Source organism: Siniperca chuatsi, linkage group LG9 (assembly GCF_020085105.1).
Source record: "Siniperca chuatsi isolate FFG_IHB_CAS linkage group LG9, ASM2008510v1, whole genome shotgun sequence".
Taxonomy (NCBI): Eukaryota; Metazoa; Chordata; class Actinopteri; order Centrarchiformes; family Sinipercidae; genus Siniperca; species Siniperca chuatsi.
Genome location: NC_058050.1, coordinates 4,763,949 through 4,779,992, shown reverse-complemented (window position 1 = coordinate 4,779,992; position 16,044 = coordinate 4,763,949). Strand labels below are relative to the sequence as shown.

At 38.7% G+C, this 16,044-nt stretch overlaps 1 protein-coding gene across 2 annotated transcripts in view; it reads right to left on the bottom strand.

The window, feature by feature from the left end:
• The window catches only part of dgkb (diacylglycerol kinase, beta), a 90,236-nt gene that overhangs the window by 49,313 nt on the left and 24,879 nt on the right, over positions 1-16,044 (bottom strand). For both annotated transcript variants that reach the window (XM_044208597.1, XM_044208596.1), the window contains 10 exons: positions 15,383-15,530; positions 12,112-12,249; positions 7,435-7,484; positions 5,695-5,769; positions 5,151-5,270; positions 2,898-3,015; positions 2,200-2,288; positions 1,726-1,842; positions 1,346-1,444; positions 171-272 (listed from right to left, as the gene is read on the bottom strand). In XM_044208597.1, coding sequence (XP_044064532.1) covers positions 171-272; positions 1,346-1,444; positions 1,726-1,842; positions 2,200-2,288; positions 2,898-3,015; positions 5,151-5,270; positions 5,695-5,769; positions 7,435-7,484; positions 12,112-12,249; positions 15,383-15,530 — 1,056 coding nt within the window. The remainder of the gene's footprint in view (positions 1-170; positions 273-1,345; positions 1,445-1,725; positions 1,843-2,199; positions 2,289-2,897; positions 3,016-5,150; positions 5,271-5,694; positions 5,770-7,434; positions 7,485-12,111; positions 12,250-15,382; positions 15,531-16,044) is intronic.

The window sequence follows — 16,044 nt, the reverse complement described above, 5'->3', positions numbered from 1 at the left end:
TTATCACTGAGATCAGTATGTAAAAAAAGGATTCACACTAATATTGGTTAGATGAAATTTAAGGGATCCCTGTGTGTGTACACCGGAGCATTGCAGTATGGCGCAGACATCGATACTGTTAGAGCAGTTCAAAGTAAAGCAGGAGAATACTGAGGTTACAAAAGACTCGCCTGCAGTCCTTGGCCGTCCACTGTGACTGAGTTGGCTCTCTGCATCTTCCCTCGGCTCGACTGGCTGGATCGGGAGTCTTTCCTCAGCGTCGACTGCCTTTCCTGGGGGTCAAAGGTCAAACAGCAAGGTTGTTAAAGGATCCTTAAATGAGGTTTCATTCCAAAAAGGTGATTTCCACTAATAGGAAAATGTGACTTCAACTCTTACAAAACGGTTGATCAGACACATTTAAAGGAAGTTGTGGTGCTTTTAAAAAATTGTTGCTTTTACTTCTTTTTGATTATTTTGAAAACTCAAACACCTGTATGTGCATCTCAACTGTATAATATTCATGTTTTCTGCAGTGTGTGACAGTTGTCTTATTCTGTTTATGTTGTTTGTATTGTATTTACTGCTGTAACCGGGGCGTTGAGGGCACTGAGGTCATGACCTTGGCATTTTTTTAAATTACTTTTAGGTCAACAAAAATGAAGAAATTAGTAATAAATAAATTATATAGTATCTTTCCAACCAAATTTTATTCCTGGCAGCGTGAGGGAGGCTTTGAAACAGCATTGGAAATGTTGGGAAATTAATCACTTCGTTTTATGGGGCCATTATTTCCCAATAATTCATTAATCCAGAAAGTTACCTGGAAATGCCTATTTAATCTGGTGCTAATTATAGGGAAAATAGAGACAAAGTTCAGTGACAGTGCTTTTAATTAGTTTATAGTTTAGTTTATTTGCAGATGTTGATTTCCAGAGGAATTTCCTTGAAAGCACTGCTCCATTTAAATAAAATTTGCTGAAAATATAATTGAACTGCTATAACCCAATAAAAAAAAATAAAAAAAGGTAAATAATAAAAAAAAAGATTTCGACTTTCCTCTTGGTGTCTTTTTACTGATCTATATGATACCAGGCAACATTTGTTATAGAAGTCAAAATGATTACACAAAGTGGATCATCTTTGTTTTAGAGATACTTAATGAACAATTTTAGGTTCAGTCTTTTCCCCTGAAATAGACTTGTACCATATTGGAAATATAAAATATAAAATAATAAAGATTTGCCATTTCAGAGCTCAGCGGGAGAACACAGGCTGATGATTGGATCCTCAGATAACACAGTATCAAACAAGGCCAGGCTCACTCAGCCACGGGACCGCTGACCAGTGAGGAGTGAAGTCTTACCAGGATGATGGGGCAGATTGAGTTGGGGGGCAGGATGTGATCCTTCAGGGGTCCGCAGTCACACTCAGGTTTCACATGGGAGGCACACTTGTTATGGAGCTGGAGGAAGTGGCAGCCGTTATTAACAGCCAACTTGTTTCAGTTACAGAACATGTTTAAGTGTACTTTTTCAGATATGTGCTCAGCATTTATTTGCATTACATGTGTCATTGCCTCTGTTTTATTTTCTATTAACTTGCAACCACAAACAAGTGTTTTCTGGGTGTAAATTGGTGGAATGACTTGTGAGGTATCAGAGGTGCTAAAAAGAAACCCTAAAATACAAGAAGCAGTGGGAATATAATGAGGAGGTGGCTGCCTCTCCTCGGGTGGTGGCTTACCGTGATTTGACACCACACGCAGTGGAGCCCAGTCAGGCCCTGGTAACACTTAACGGTTTTGTGACACTTGTCACACTTGGTGGGGCAGTTCCCTTCCACCCAGAAATGATGCATTACCTGCAGAGTGAGGGAGAGACAGCATACAGGGAGGGAAAGAAGTGAGAAAAGAAACATGGTGCAGAAAAACAAGATATATACAAAGCCACAAGTGACACAACAATTAAAGAAAGCAAGAGGAAAAGAAAACAAGCAGGAAGGAAAGAGAAAAAAACACGGCAGAGAGAAAGAAAGAAAGAGGCCAAACATATGATGCTGTCTGTGTCTTTAAACCAGGCTTATTCTGGTAATTAGCAATGCTTAGTAGCAGACTGAGTTGTTTTAATTCCATTAGAAGAAGAGAAGCCCTCGTCCTAAGCTCAACAGAGCATCACTGATCCAAGCGTGCCGACTTGTAAACACTCCAATTGGACGCACCTCAGTGTTTTTCTTGGACTTGACATAGGTTTTGATGCAAGACGGTGGAGCACGAGCCACGCAGCGCTCGTGGACTGTGTACTTGCAGACTGGGAAAGACAAAAAAAGGATTTAAGATTTTCAACTAGGAAAAGACAGAACACAGAGGAAAGAAAAAACAGTTATAAGTGATATACACTGGGGTTTGAGTAATGTGTTTGTGAAAGCTGTTCTGAAGGCGCTTGTTGCCAATATTTTGTGAAAAACAGCTTCTGTGTAGGGTGTAAAGTTGGGTGCACTACAGAATAAATGAAAATGGCCATTCAGGCTCAAACACAAGCAATTTTTATACTTTCAGAATTAAAAAAGCATAGAATAAAGGGTTTTTTTTTTAGACGTTTTCGGAGTGGCTTGGTTGTCTTTTTTATCAGTTGATATTGTGAGGTTATTATTTTTTTCATTTTTGTTGAAAAAGCCTCTGAAACAGCTTATAAACCACCACAGGACAGTGAAACTTTTGGCGAAATCCCAGGCTTTTTTATAGGGCTAGGTGAAAAATAAAACGCCAATGTTTTTGCGTAAATTTGATCACAGGGTAACGTCCATAATATTGGCACTGCAACACATGAACAGACAACAGTGGCCCAGTGTATTGTATTGTATCTGTCTGTGCAAATCAATGTATCTGTCGAACCCTTAATGGTAAATGAATTACTCACATGAGCAGCAGAGTCCCTGCTTCCCCAGTCCAATTAGCATGTTGAGACACAGGTTACAGTAGGCTGGCTTGTTGAAGTGCTTCAGTCTCCACACATGTTGCCCGTCATCTTTAACATTCTGCAGCGAGAGGAACAGACCAAATGATTAATTGACTGAATGTCTAGTGATTAACTGACTAACTGCTTCATTACATCATTTCATATTCTGGTGGGAGAATCATCAGCTGATCATTTCACTGATTTGTCATTTAGCTTCTTGGTTGTCTCACTAGTTACATTTTTTAATTTATTTTTGTTTGTATTTTACTTCTGTACTTCCAGCTGTGTAGTCCAACGACAGAGGACAGGTTTTGCTGTCTTTCCTTTGCAGTAACATTCATTCATAAAAATGACATTGGTGGAGACTTTTGCTGAAGCTGGTCAAATGGTTCCATCTAGTGGAAAAAGTATGAACTGCAGACAGAACTGATGTCGCTCTTATTAGTTCGGGGATCACACAGCTGCGGTAGGGACACGCATGTGTAAGGATGTTCTCAGGAAACCACTGGGGAGTGTGTGTGTGAGGTGTTACGAGATGATTTATGAATGGCAGAAAATGGTTTAATAATGATGTGAACTTTCTTGTTTGTTCTAGTTTGTGAAATAGTGTCTATTCACTGCATCTAGTCTTTTTCAGATTATCATGAACAGTAGGCTAAGAAGGAAAATTACAAAAGATTATTTCAGGTTCACATTTTAAATTGTAGTAATTTAGCTGGCACTATGAACCGCAGTAATTTACAGTGAGCCATTAGAGAGTAGATATTCACATTCTCCTAGCATAATCATCTTGCAGGAATTAACTGAAATAAGGTAAAAAAAAAAAAGTTTTTAAAAAGAGCTTAGGAGAGACTGATGAAGTCAATTTACACTTGCAGGATGCGAGAAGATAGCTTCATTTCTGTGTGTGTGTGTGGGGGGGGGGTCTGGTGAACCAAAAACAGTGTAGAAACAGTCATCTAAAATATCATTTCTAAAATAGCAACATGTGTCAAGTTTCATATTATTAATAGTTGTTATATTTAGGGGGGTAAAAATCTAACATTTAACCGTATCAGGTTGAGTGAGCATCCTTGCCTTGTACAGTACACGCTGAACAGTATGGCAGTTGTTAAGCAAGGAGAGACATTCAGACATTTCCCTCCTTGTGATATTTGTCCAGATGGTTTAGGGATCAGACCTCAAGGCAGTGACTGTCACACAAAATGTACATCACCAGGTGAGTTTTAAACCTCTCAAATGACTAGCATGCCACCAAGCCCTCAGACCTAAACAATGAAATCATTTATTTTTAACAACCTTAGAAAAATGACCTATATTGATTTGCCACCATTTAGCAGTGAAAATCCATGTGTTTAGGACGTAGTGACCATTCAAGTGGATGCCCGAGACTTGGATTACATTGCGAGAGTACTTTTAAGACTTTTTAGGGATGGCAATGTTGGTCTGTCGGTCTCCACCACTTTGGTCCACACTGAAATATCTCAAACTATTAGATGGATTGCCATGAAATTTGTTACAGATATCCATGGTGCCCAAAGAATGAATCCTAATGACTTTGATGAATTGTACTGACTTTGATTACATTGATACAAACTTTTCATCTAGCGCCATTATCAGGTCAAATTTTTGATTTGTGCAATACTTTGGTTTATGACCTGCCAAAAATAATGCCATTTCCCATCAGCCTCAGCTGTACTTTGTGTTTAGTGCTAATTAGCAAATGTTAGCATGCTAACACGCTAAACTAAAATGGTGAACGTGGTAAACATTATACCTGCTATGCATCAACATGTTAGCATTGTCATTGTGAGCGTGTTAGCAGTCTGACATTAGCATGTAGCTCAAATCACAGCTGTGTCCAAGTACAGCCTCACAGTCTCACAGTTGTGTTAATAGACATTTAGATATTGGTAAGTTATTGTAAAATGGTTACCACCTTGGAAGCTGATGCATGCATTTTGACACCTGTGCAACTAATAACACTAGTTGAGTATGTACACCTATTCCAGGTTTATTATACAGTACATGTATATGTATGAGATTTTTGCCTTTGTCAATTTTGACTCTGGTAACGACAAAACTGGAAGCAAACCAGTCAAGTATTCTCAGTTTTTCTCTCTAAAATGTCCATGCTGAAACACTTTCTTTCTTGAAGCGTTAGCAAGCAACCAGTGTCACTAGCAAAAGTAAGTTGTCTCTCTGTGGACTCACGGTCTCCAGGCCCAGCAGGACCAGCAGTGGGATGGTGGTCATGCCTCCCTGGATCCACTCCTCCAGTGACACTGTGCCATCATGATCGTAGTCAATCTCCCGCATCATTTCCTGGAGGATCTACAGCATAAACAAAAAGCGAAGTCAAAAGAGAAGAGAGAAGTTTTTCAGTTCTACACTTCAATAGTGGTTTGTAAATTTGGGCTCCCAGTGGGGTTGAGAGAAAATCTGTGGACCCTGAAAAATATATTCAAGTATGTAAAGAGTGTATAAATATTAAGTATATTCTCTTAATTGTAATATTGAATTTTCAGGCCCATCTTCTATATATTTAGTAACACTTAAGAATCAGGGTCATCATTTAGTGTAAAAGTTCAGCCTGCTTTCAAGTGGTTGCAAAAATGTCATGGAAAAAATTAAATTTAAGCCCTCAAAAAGCTGAAGAAGTGTCTGGTAACAAGCCAAGAGGTTTGCTTCACAGTATATTAAATTCAAATTCATGTTATTACTGAATTCTGTTAACTGGGTGAAATGTCTTTCTTACTGGTTTCAGTTCAGTCACGTCCCATTCCAGGTACTCTGCTACATGCATCATCTGGGAGATAATGTGCTCCAGCTCCTGTGGTGAGACCACAGACAGTCATTACAGTCACAAAAATACTGTATTTACCTTTCTGTATATTGCAGCCTTACAAGTTGATGTCACTAAATGTCTTTGGTGTGAATAGACTGATAAACAGCGTGTAATAGCAGGTTGGGAATGTCATTCTACCGCACAGAAGAGTTGCGCAGAGAAAAACAAAGGCAGCGTGGGAAGAGCTCTGAGGCTGATGGTTTAATTACAATGGTTGCTTTTTGGGGGCAGAGAGGGGGTGGGGGGGCATTATTATCTAGTGGGATACTAAATCACTACAATGCACTTTGGACTTCTTTAATATGTTGAGTATCATCAAGAGTGCATGAGTGCAAATCAAGAGTTACTAGCCGTTGCTTTATTTTCTCTCAAATCTGGGTTACAATTTGGGTCACACTAAATTATCATCTCTCCTTTTTTTGTATGCTCTCTGTCCTCTTTTCATTACTCGCCCTCTTTCTCTCCCAGCCAATAATGGGATACATTACAGAACCCCTCCACCCACCCCACTCTTGCCCTCTCCCTCTTAACCCTCTAATTCCATCCCCCCACCCCCCACTCCCTCCTACGCACTTTCTATACATATACACATAAGCGCTGCTGCTCTTTCATTTATACATATACCCACACCAAACTAACTATTTTCTCTCTTTAATTCTTCTTTTCTGTCATCCATCCATTCATATACTGGGACCATGTGTTGAGGTATTACATGTTCACAATGGGAGCAAACAGATTACATGTTTGTATTTTTTACCCATAAAGTACCTAGATATAAATAGATAGATAGATAGATAGATAGATAGATAGATAGATAGATAGATAGATAGATAGATAGATAGATAGATAGATAGATAGATAGATAGATAGATAGATAGATAGATGTACCTAAAGCATCTAAAATAAATGTACTTGTTATGCAAAATGGCCCTATTCAGAGTGCTTTATTTATCATACATATTTTTTGATTATTATTACTGATTACTACTATTACTGATAATGCTGTGGTAATTTGACTAAGTTTATATACTGCATATACTGAGCAATTTCTGTTTGTTTATTTTTATGTATCTATCGTTTGTCCACATCAAACAACTACAATGTGCTTAATGCAAGTACACAAACACAGAGCTGAAACAAGTAGCCGATTAATCAATTAGTCTAGTCTATCGACAGAAAAATAATCTGCAATTTTGGTGAGCGATTAATCGTTGAAATTATTTTTAAAGCAAAAACATTAACTAGTTTCTGCTCCTATTTTGTGATCATAATTGTAATATCTTTGGGTTTTGGATTGGTCAGACAAAGCAAGCAATTTGATGACATCACTTTAGGCTTTAGGAAATTGTGACAGCATGTTTCACTGTTCTCACATTTTACAATCCAAATAATTAATTTATTAATCAAGACTATAATTGTCAGATTAATCGATAATGAAAATAATTGTTAGTTGTCGGACATGATAATGCCTCCTCTTATACTGTACTTTGTGTCTCTCTCTGTCTTGGTGCTGATGCTTCTGATTTTAATTCTGAATTTTTTTAAAAACAGTATAACACCAACATATTTGGGGTGCTATGACTTTAAATTTTGCACTTTTGAACAATGAATCTGAGGTGAAAGTTATTCTTAAAGTGGAGAAATGTTTACCGAGCTGTCCAAAGATCCGTTTCCATCTGTGTCATAGAGGCGAAACATAACTGTGGAGACAAAAACAAAATGTCAAGCTACAGTATTAACACTCTGCACTCTCCACCCTTCCCATCCTTTGAAGTGAACATTAAAAGCAGTTATTGGCAGGAGAAGCCACAGCACTCACTGCTCCATAACACAGCTTTCCCCCCACGTTAATGTCACCGTGTACTTCACTGCATACAAATACAAAGCAAAACCAGAATCTCAGCAGTTGTAAACATCTGAATGCTTCAACTTTAAGTGTCCCCCAATTACCACTCAAAAGTGTCACCATGGAAACAGACAGCTCCCACATCACAGCTGTGATTGGCTCTTCCTCTTACATCACAGTGATGCATAAACACCCTCAAGTCTGAACGTAACAGAATCGTGAAGACAATAACAACACGACCGAGCTGCAGATGATTTCCACAGTGGCTATACTTAGAGATGCTCTAACCCACCGCTGCTCCACCCCCACCTCCACGTGAGCGCGGTCGAGGTGCAGCAGAGGGTGGGTGCTGACATCATAAGGAGTTGACGTCAGGTGGCGGTTCGTCAGGCCACTAACGAGGAGCTAATTGCCAGTTTTCTGGGCGGGTGTGACCGTATGGGGCAAAGGGAGGGGGAAGTGATGCTGGCGTCTGGTGTTTGGTGTTGAGTGGAGACTGATGGTGTTACGAGGAGGTGATTGTGGTGACCTAAAGAGGCCCCAAAAAGGTAATAAAGTGCAAAGGATGAGGAGAATTGTTGTTAAGTTCTCTCTGCAGAACAAATGGGTTGGACAGCGAAAAGTCTCTGTGACTGCTCTCAGGAAATATTTCGAAAACTCTGAACCATTTAAACAATTTACAATTTCCCTGACAACTAAGCAATAAACTATGCAATACAAGACATACTTTGCAGGGATAAATAAAGTTGAATTGAATAGAGTTGAAATAATTTTTTAATGAAATTAAAAAAATTAGTTTCAGTGAAAACCGGTTGTTTCCTGATGAAGTCTAGTTAATCCATTCTCTTCATGTGAAATTTAGGCATTCTAGTAATTGCAATGAAAGCTTGGGACAAACTGTGGTCGTAGTTCATTTAAACAGTCCACGACTTGTTCTGAAATGGCTTTCAAGAGAGTACAGTGTATCAATAAGATGACAACTCATTTCACAAAGGGTATTTTCTAGACTAGCACAGATATTCAGTCTGGTTTTAGACTTCATTTAAGGTGTGGTGTGAACTACTGACTGAGGCTCAATATAAATGTAATAAAATATAATCAATATCAATAAAAGTCTTTCTATATGTATTGGTTTATTCTGGTTTAGCTGCTATCACTTGTCTTTGTGGAGTTTCTGTGTTTTTGTGCTCATCAGTTTTTTAATTTCTTATGTCTTTACTGTATTAATTATTTTATAAATGCATCTTATTCTGTTCTCCATAATCTCACATCCTTTCATTTTTAATCTAAGTTAAAAGAAAATGTTGAGAACAAGAAAAAAGATAAAGAGATTTGATCTTTTATTTATAATACAAAAAACTATGTTTGAAGAACTGTCTTAAATCTTATTCTGTGTTGTTTCAAGATAATGACACATTCAAAATACCTAAAACAAGGGAAACTGCGCCGGAGCAAGAGAAATTTGAAGTTTTACCCCCCTCTTTTTAAGATAATTAACAAAAGCTTTTTTCAGTGAAGACATCGGTGCTGAATTGCCAGAATTTGCTTGTTTCAGTTGATCCTGATGAGAGAAAAACATCAGCACAGAAACAGCTCAAACAAGCTGCATTGCAATCAGAGCAGTTCTTAAACAAACCAGCAGAGGGACCTATCTGCTTCAGAAATAACAACAGTGGGGATGCAGGAAGAGAGAGTGCTCAATAAGACATCATCCATAGTTAAATTCATGATGTGCTCACACTCAGGCAGCTGCAGTTCAATTATTTAGTCATCCCTGCGCTTGATGAGTGCTACTCTACTCAATAATTCAGCAGATGGATGAGAATTATAGCAACACAGAAAAAAAGTCTGATGTCCAATTAAGCAATGTAACCTTGTGAATAAATAATGTGATAAATGCAATTAAGAGATGTGGGAAGACGTGTCAGTAAACTGCGAACACTAGGCATCGAACATCCCTTTGGAGAGGCTTTATTGGAGCTGCAAGAATTGAGATAAAGAAGAAACAATAGTTCAATTGACTAAATTTTATTTGATAATCAATCAAAGATATAAGCTCCACCTTCAGAAAAGCCTGAGAACATGACGGATAATAACTTTGGTTGTAAGATGAAAGAGCTTATTCCAGTTATTATTTTCACCAGGGGGAAAGAATAAAACACTAAGGAGGACACAGTTTGATTGAATGTGCTTGCTAACCACCAAATACACCAGAGAAAACTCTGACTCACTTCAATAAAATGCTGAGATTAAAAAAACACAAGGAGAGTGAGGTGACACCTCACGAGACACCTGGCAAATATTTGAATGGCAAATAAATATTTATATGACAGCTTACATCAACACTGAAGATTCATATAAGACTGTACCATCTGTAGTGTTGCATTGCTTATAGAAAACCACAATATCTGTCTGGTATTAGCTTAAAAAATGCTATTATAAATACTCTGTTCAGGTTGATGTCCTAATGTCGTGTTAACCTCGCAGACAGGATTTTATTTGGATAATCATTTCTCAGAGCCTGAAGACACAGAGACAGAAATGATCTCATTGGCTGAGATAAACCTCAGTGAGTGGACAATTCTGTAGAGTGCAATCACAAATGGAGAACTAAGGTCAACATAGACAATAGAATTAATAAACAGGAATGGTTAATTGTTTTTTCATTCATTTGTGTCCTTTCATTCCTTTGTACCTGATGTAGAACAAATTTGGGCTTTCAAACATTTCTCACAGTTACAGTTTTTTGCACTCAGCACCTGGTGCTGAGAAACCTGGAAGTTTCATTCATTTGTGACCATGACCAAAAATTCAAAGGCTTGTGTAGCAAATAGGGGAGCTAGGAAAAAAACTAGTTAAAACTGAAGCTAAAGGCTAAAGTGTAACATGAGGTGGTCATTCTGAACATTCAGTCAGTAAATAAAGCTACATAGCTTCTGCTAGCCACAGCAGGTGCTGCATGCTATGTCATGGCCACGGAAAGTACTTGTTATTGATTGGCTGGCAGGTGTATGTTAAAATTGTCAAACAAAGATCCAGTCGACAGGGTGAAAGTTATATTACACTGCAGGTAACCATAGCAACAATAACTCTGCTTGATGCTGCATTATCATACTGATGTAACCACGAGTTAAACAAAAAGGGCAAAACCTAACTTGCTTTCTTTCTGATAAGTAGCCATGACAATGCTTACTTGTCATGTTTCCCATTATAGAAAAGAACAAACTGCTAACAGCCCCCACTTCATCTGTTATTTTCGTATGTCAGGACTATGGCTGCAACTAACAATTATCTTAATTTTTGATTAATCTGCTGATTATTTCCTCGATTCATTGATTTATTGTTTTGTCTATAAAATTTGAGAAAATATAATTTCCCAGAGCCCCTGGTGGCTTCTTCAAATTGCTTGTTTTAAAAGATATTTTGTTTGCTATCGTATACAAATGCCACAAATCTTTACATTTGAGAAGCTGGAACTAGGAAATGTTCTCATGATTAATCGATTATCAATACAGTTGCTGATACATTTTTTGTCGATCGACTATCCGATTAATCGACTAGTCATTTCAGTTGTAATCAGGACTCTTCATCCTGTGTTATCGCTCACATAATAACATTAAATGGATAAGAATTGGGCTTTGCTGTATTGAGGCAAAGAAAGAAGAAGGACTCCTGTGGGAATAGAGATAATATACTGAATATTACTGTCACATTGCCCCCCCAGTGAAACCTCAGTTGTCTAAAGCCCCATTCAGATGGGATTAACATTACAGGGAGGGGTCGGGGAAAAATATTCACTCTTCAGTAATTTAACTTATTGTTCTGGACAGCATTTTAACCACTGTGAAATTAACTTATTGTGGTCTGTAACAGACATGAACATTCTGCAGGACAAAGCCAAAAGACAATCCCTGTACCTATAATAACCTATAATAACCCACACTGTCGCTCAAGACAGGATTAAAATGACTGACCAGCACAGGTAATGCTAAAATCAGCCCACCTCCCCTAGAAAAATAAATCCAGTCCGGATGGGGCTTCAGTCTGCATATTTGGGCAAGGGCAGCTCTTAGATTTGATAAGATTACCTAGACAGCTAAAGGCTACTGTGGTTTAAAACTTGAAAGATCAGCTTGATGTTGCAGAGCAAAGATCCATGGTATTAACTTTGTCCTCTCTTACCCTTTGTCTTTTTCTCTGGGCTTCAGTCTGACCTTACTTAGCTTGAAAAACTGCTTTCCACCCACTGAAGTTTAACTCAACCGGCGACATTACTTCCGCCTACTGGTGGCTCAGTTGGCTGTTTGTGTATTTTATCTTTTTATTTGTGTATTCTAGGTTCCCAGTGTTTCTTGTATCTCTGTGATTTATAAACCTAGTGTTAGGACTTACGTACTTTCCACTTTCCACACTGAACCCTCAGATGGTTGTTATACATCAACAGAGGAACCAAAAGTCATGTGATATGGGATGACACTCACACTCAAGCTTGTCCTCAGGACGCCCGCCCTCCAGCAACGAGAGGTAACACACAATGTCCTTCAGCTGCACCGTTTCCAGAGGCCGGGGCAGCGCGGGCATCTTCAGAGGGGTCGAGTTGCCTTTGATCAGCTTCAGCCCTGTAGGGAGGCGGAGATGAAAGGTCAAAACATCCTCCACAACACCTCTAATGTTGGCCCAACAACCTGCTGGGTTAGGATGCCTGACATTAGTCATACAGTCGGATTGATCAATGGTGGGTGCTGTCCAGTTCAGGAAAAGGCGAGCAAACAAATAGTGCAGTTTTAGCCTTATCAGAGACTTTGTTTTCAGATCAGGGCTGTATTCTTGCAAGGGATTTTAATGGATTCAATGTCTATACTGTACTGCAATCTTTCAACCTTATCTAATTGTTTTTAATAGCACAGCACGGTAAAGATCAATACGTGATGTAAAGTCATTAACCCCCTGTCGATTCCCCACTCTGGTTAGCTGATATAACCGATACACATACACCAGCAAGTTGTCAGTAGTCAAATCAAGTTTCTAGCCAAATACCACATGGCGTTTTTAGTGGTACTGTAGCTACTAGTTTTTCTCTCTGGTATATATATATATTGTGTTTTTCACATTTGTAAACAAACACAAGGTAGCACTTTCCAGAGAAAACAAAGTATCTGTGGTAGCCTATTGAGACTGCACACTCAGCCCATAACAATATAATCAAGGGTGTTTTATTAACACTGACGAGAGCAACGCATTTCGCTTTGCGCTTCATCAGGCTCATGAAAACGTGCAACAAACGGGCCAAAGGCTAAAATACGCACTCTGTTTAGTAATTAGCAATGGCATACAGGTGTGCAAAATAGGCTTGACCACCTCAGCCAATCAATATAGGTGCAAACGTCACTTACGGCAATATACAACAATACCACACAACACAATACCACACAATACAAACTGGAAATAATTAAACAAAATGAGAAATTTGTTTGCTGTTTTTTCTGATTACGTGTTCGACTTGCAGTTGCCAGCACCTCCAGCCCTGTGGTACATCTTTTTATTTTCTTTTTCACTAACAAGGTAGCAATTACTTACTTGCAGACCTAGCTGGGATGGGAGTTACGGCAAACTCAAAAGTGCTATTTTTAACGACTAGGAAACTCCGATTTTTATGAAAGCTCCTCTGTGTCTGATTTGGCACTTAATATAGAAGTGCCTGAAAACCAACAACCATGGATGCTATATGCCAGCCAAAGTTTGTAATTCAAGGTAATTAAACTCAAATTCAATTGATGCAGAGCCACATATTGACAATATGCAGTCATTTTAACCCTCCCTTGACCAGCTTTGCAATTACACAACCATCTTGAATTGTCCCATAACCTGAATGTTCTGCCATCCATCCCATCTGACATGAACGTGGCATTAGTTCTGTGTTCAGACCATGACGCACAGTGAACTGCAGAGAACACTGGGTATTGTAGGAATAGTTGAATTAAACAGGACCATGACAAGTGTTATTTTCTTAGTCAATTCTAGGTGCATTTGAAAGACTTTTGCTACGGATTAAGATTACTGCAGACTGTTATGGTGAAGAGGGAACTGAGCCTGAAGGCAAAGCTGTCGATTTACTGGTCGATCTACTTTCCAAAACTCATTTATGGTCATGAGCTTTGGGTAATGACTGAATGAGTTACACTATAGTACTCACCAGAGAGCTATGTTATGGTAATTTATTAAAAGTCAGTGTATACATCCAGCTACATCAGCCATAAACTCAACTCTCAAACAACTAATGATGCTGTTTGCTTCTAAAAGTACTTGTATGGGAACATAAACACTTCTATGAAAATAGAAGCTCCTATGCGGAGACAGCAGCAGTTTAAAGTAGACGGGACTTGTTAGTTCCCCTATCTGTACTCAGATGAGCATCTAGGGTGGTAGAAGGACTTACAGTTAACAAAACTGGATCAATGAGGCCCAATCAACACACTCGCATACAGTAGGCTGCACTGATTCAGTTCCTTACATGCTCTATGAGGTAAATGGGGCAAACAATGTGCATTAAATATTGAATGCACACGAGTGAAACTGCTACCAAAAGGACATATCATGTAAGGTGATGTCCTTACATAGTAAGGCCCTGCCCTCAGGAAGACTCCTCCTTGAGGGCAGGGCTTAAGCAATACAGAGTAGCTTAAATTTTCTGAGTTCTCAGACCATTTTCACAATTGAGAATGACTTCCGGATGGGAGCTGAAACGTCTTGGTTCTGAAAACAGTGTCCAGATGACTACGACTGAAACCTTTTCTACGATTTACATTGAATGTACAGAATATTTGGGTCACTCTTTATGAAAATATGCAAAATTCAATTAAAATATTTTTTTTTACCAAAAGGAAGATATAAAGAAATTGAAGGCGACAAGCAGGTTTTTTCTATTGATAAGTTACCATGCATCTCTGTCAATGAAAGTCTCACAGTTTGATGGCTCAGGTGACTGTTACTTGGACGATTTTACCTACACAAGCATTTGGTCATGCACCAACCATTGCCATTCAACTAAATATAAACATTTGCTTTAGTTTTAGTCTTTTAGACGGTCTTTGAGGATGCCTCCCCTCTAAAATTCCTGTGGCTGTGAGATATGATAATTTTGTTTACAGGCCTTACGTAACGTAGATAACGTAGATAACTACGTCAAATCAGATAGACGTCAGCCTTTATTATTCACCTGAAATATCAGGCAGTCAAGAAGTGTGAAGCCAAGTGCAGGGGAATGTTGGCTGAACCAGCAGTGGTCTGACGTGGTATGTGTGTCTTTTTAATATCAGTAACTCATTACCACACCAGAATGAGATATTAGTGTGAATGCTATAAACAAACAAAAGTATTGCCAAGACAATTGGCAGCCTCTACACTACAATTCACATTGTGTGCCACCAGGCTGGACTTGGCAGGAAATCTGTTATTATTTGAAGGCAAAAAACGGAAACAGAAATGGATCTGCTTGTGCACAACAAAGAAAGTAAAGGTCTCAAAGATTGGGGAAATAGCAAAGTAAAGTAGCTCATCTTAAAAATCGAATAGAATAAGTCACTGGAGAAATGCAGTGAGGACATGGCTCATGTCCTCACTGGCAAAATTGGCTTCACTTTAGCAACAAAAGCTGCAACGGTTTCTTATACATATCAGTAACTACAAAACAACAACATACTGTGTTTATAATTTGAGGGTTTGTTAGGGTAAAGATTTCCTTTCTACACTTACCAGAGACTCTGGGTTTGTCAGAAGATGAGGGACTGGGTTTGGGTCCCTTGTTGCTAAACGACATGAAGAGGTGTTGACAGAACTCTTCAGGGAGTTCACTCTCCAGGAACGTCTGCATAAAGACCTTGAAGCCCTCAAAGTCAATCTCCTAAAAACCACAATAGAAACAGAGCATGTTGTTTTCCATGGTGAGCTGCATTCGCTGCCTTGAAGGCTTCAAGGAAATACATATGATTTTCAGTATGAAGAGGGTATGTTGGTATGTTTCACTTTTTGGGGGAAAATCTGTGATCACTTGCAAAATGTTGCAGAATTCATGTTACAAATTTCTGCACTCAGAAAGATGTCTAAAGTGTTGTTTGGGCTGTGGGCGGTGAAGATCAATTTTAGAGTGGTTTCAATGTTTTTGCAGCTTTTAGCTTTGCATTCAGTGAATATGCTGTGGTCTTTCCTACTATCCATTTATCCAGCTTCGTACTTCCTTCCAATGTTTGGTTGGCTAATTGGTTGAATCACTTGTCATGTGTACACTGAAACACGTTAATGTTGTCTTACATTTTGCCACATTTTGCTTATAAACAGTTATTAGTTAAAGGTAGACATTTTAGAAGAGTAATATTTCCCTGGAAATGGTTGCATGTCCTCTGAAAATGCCTTTAATT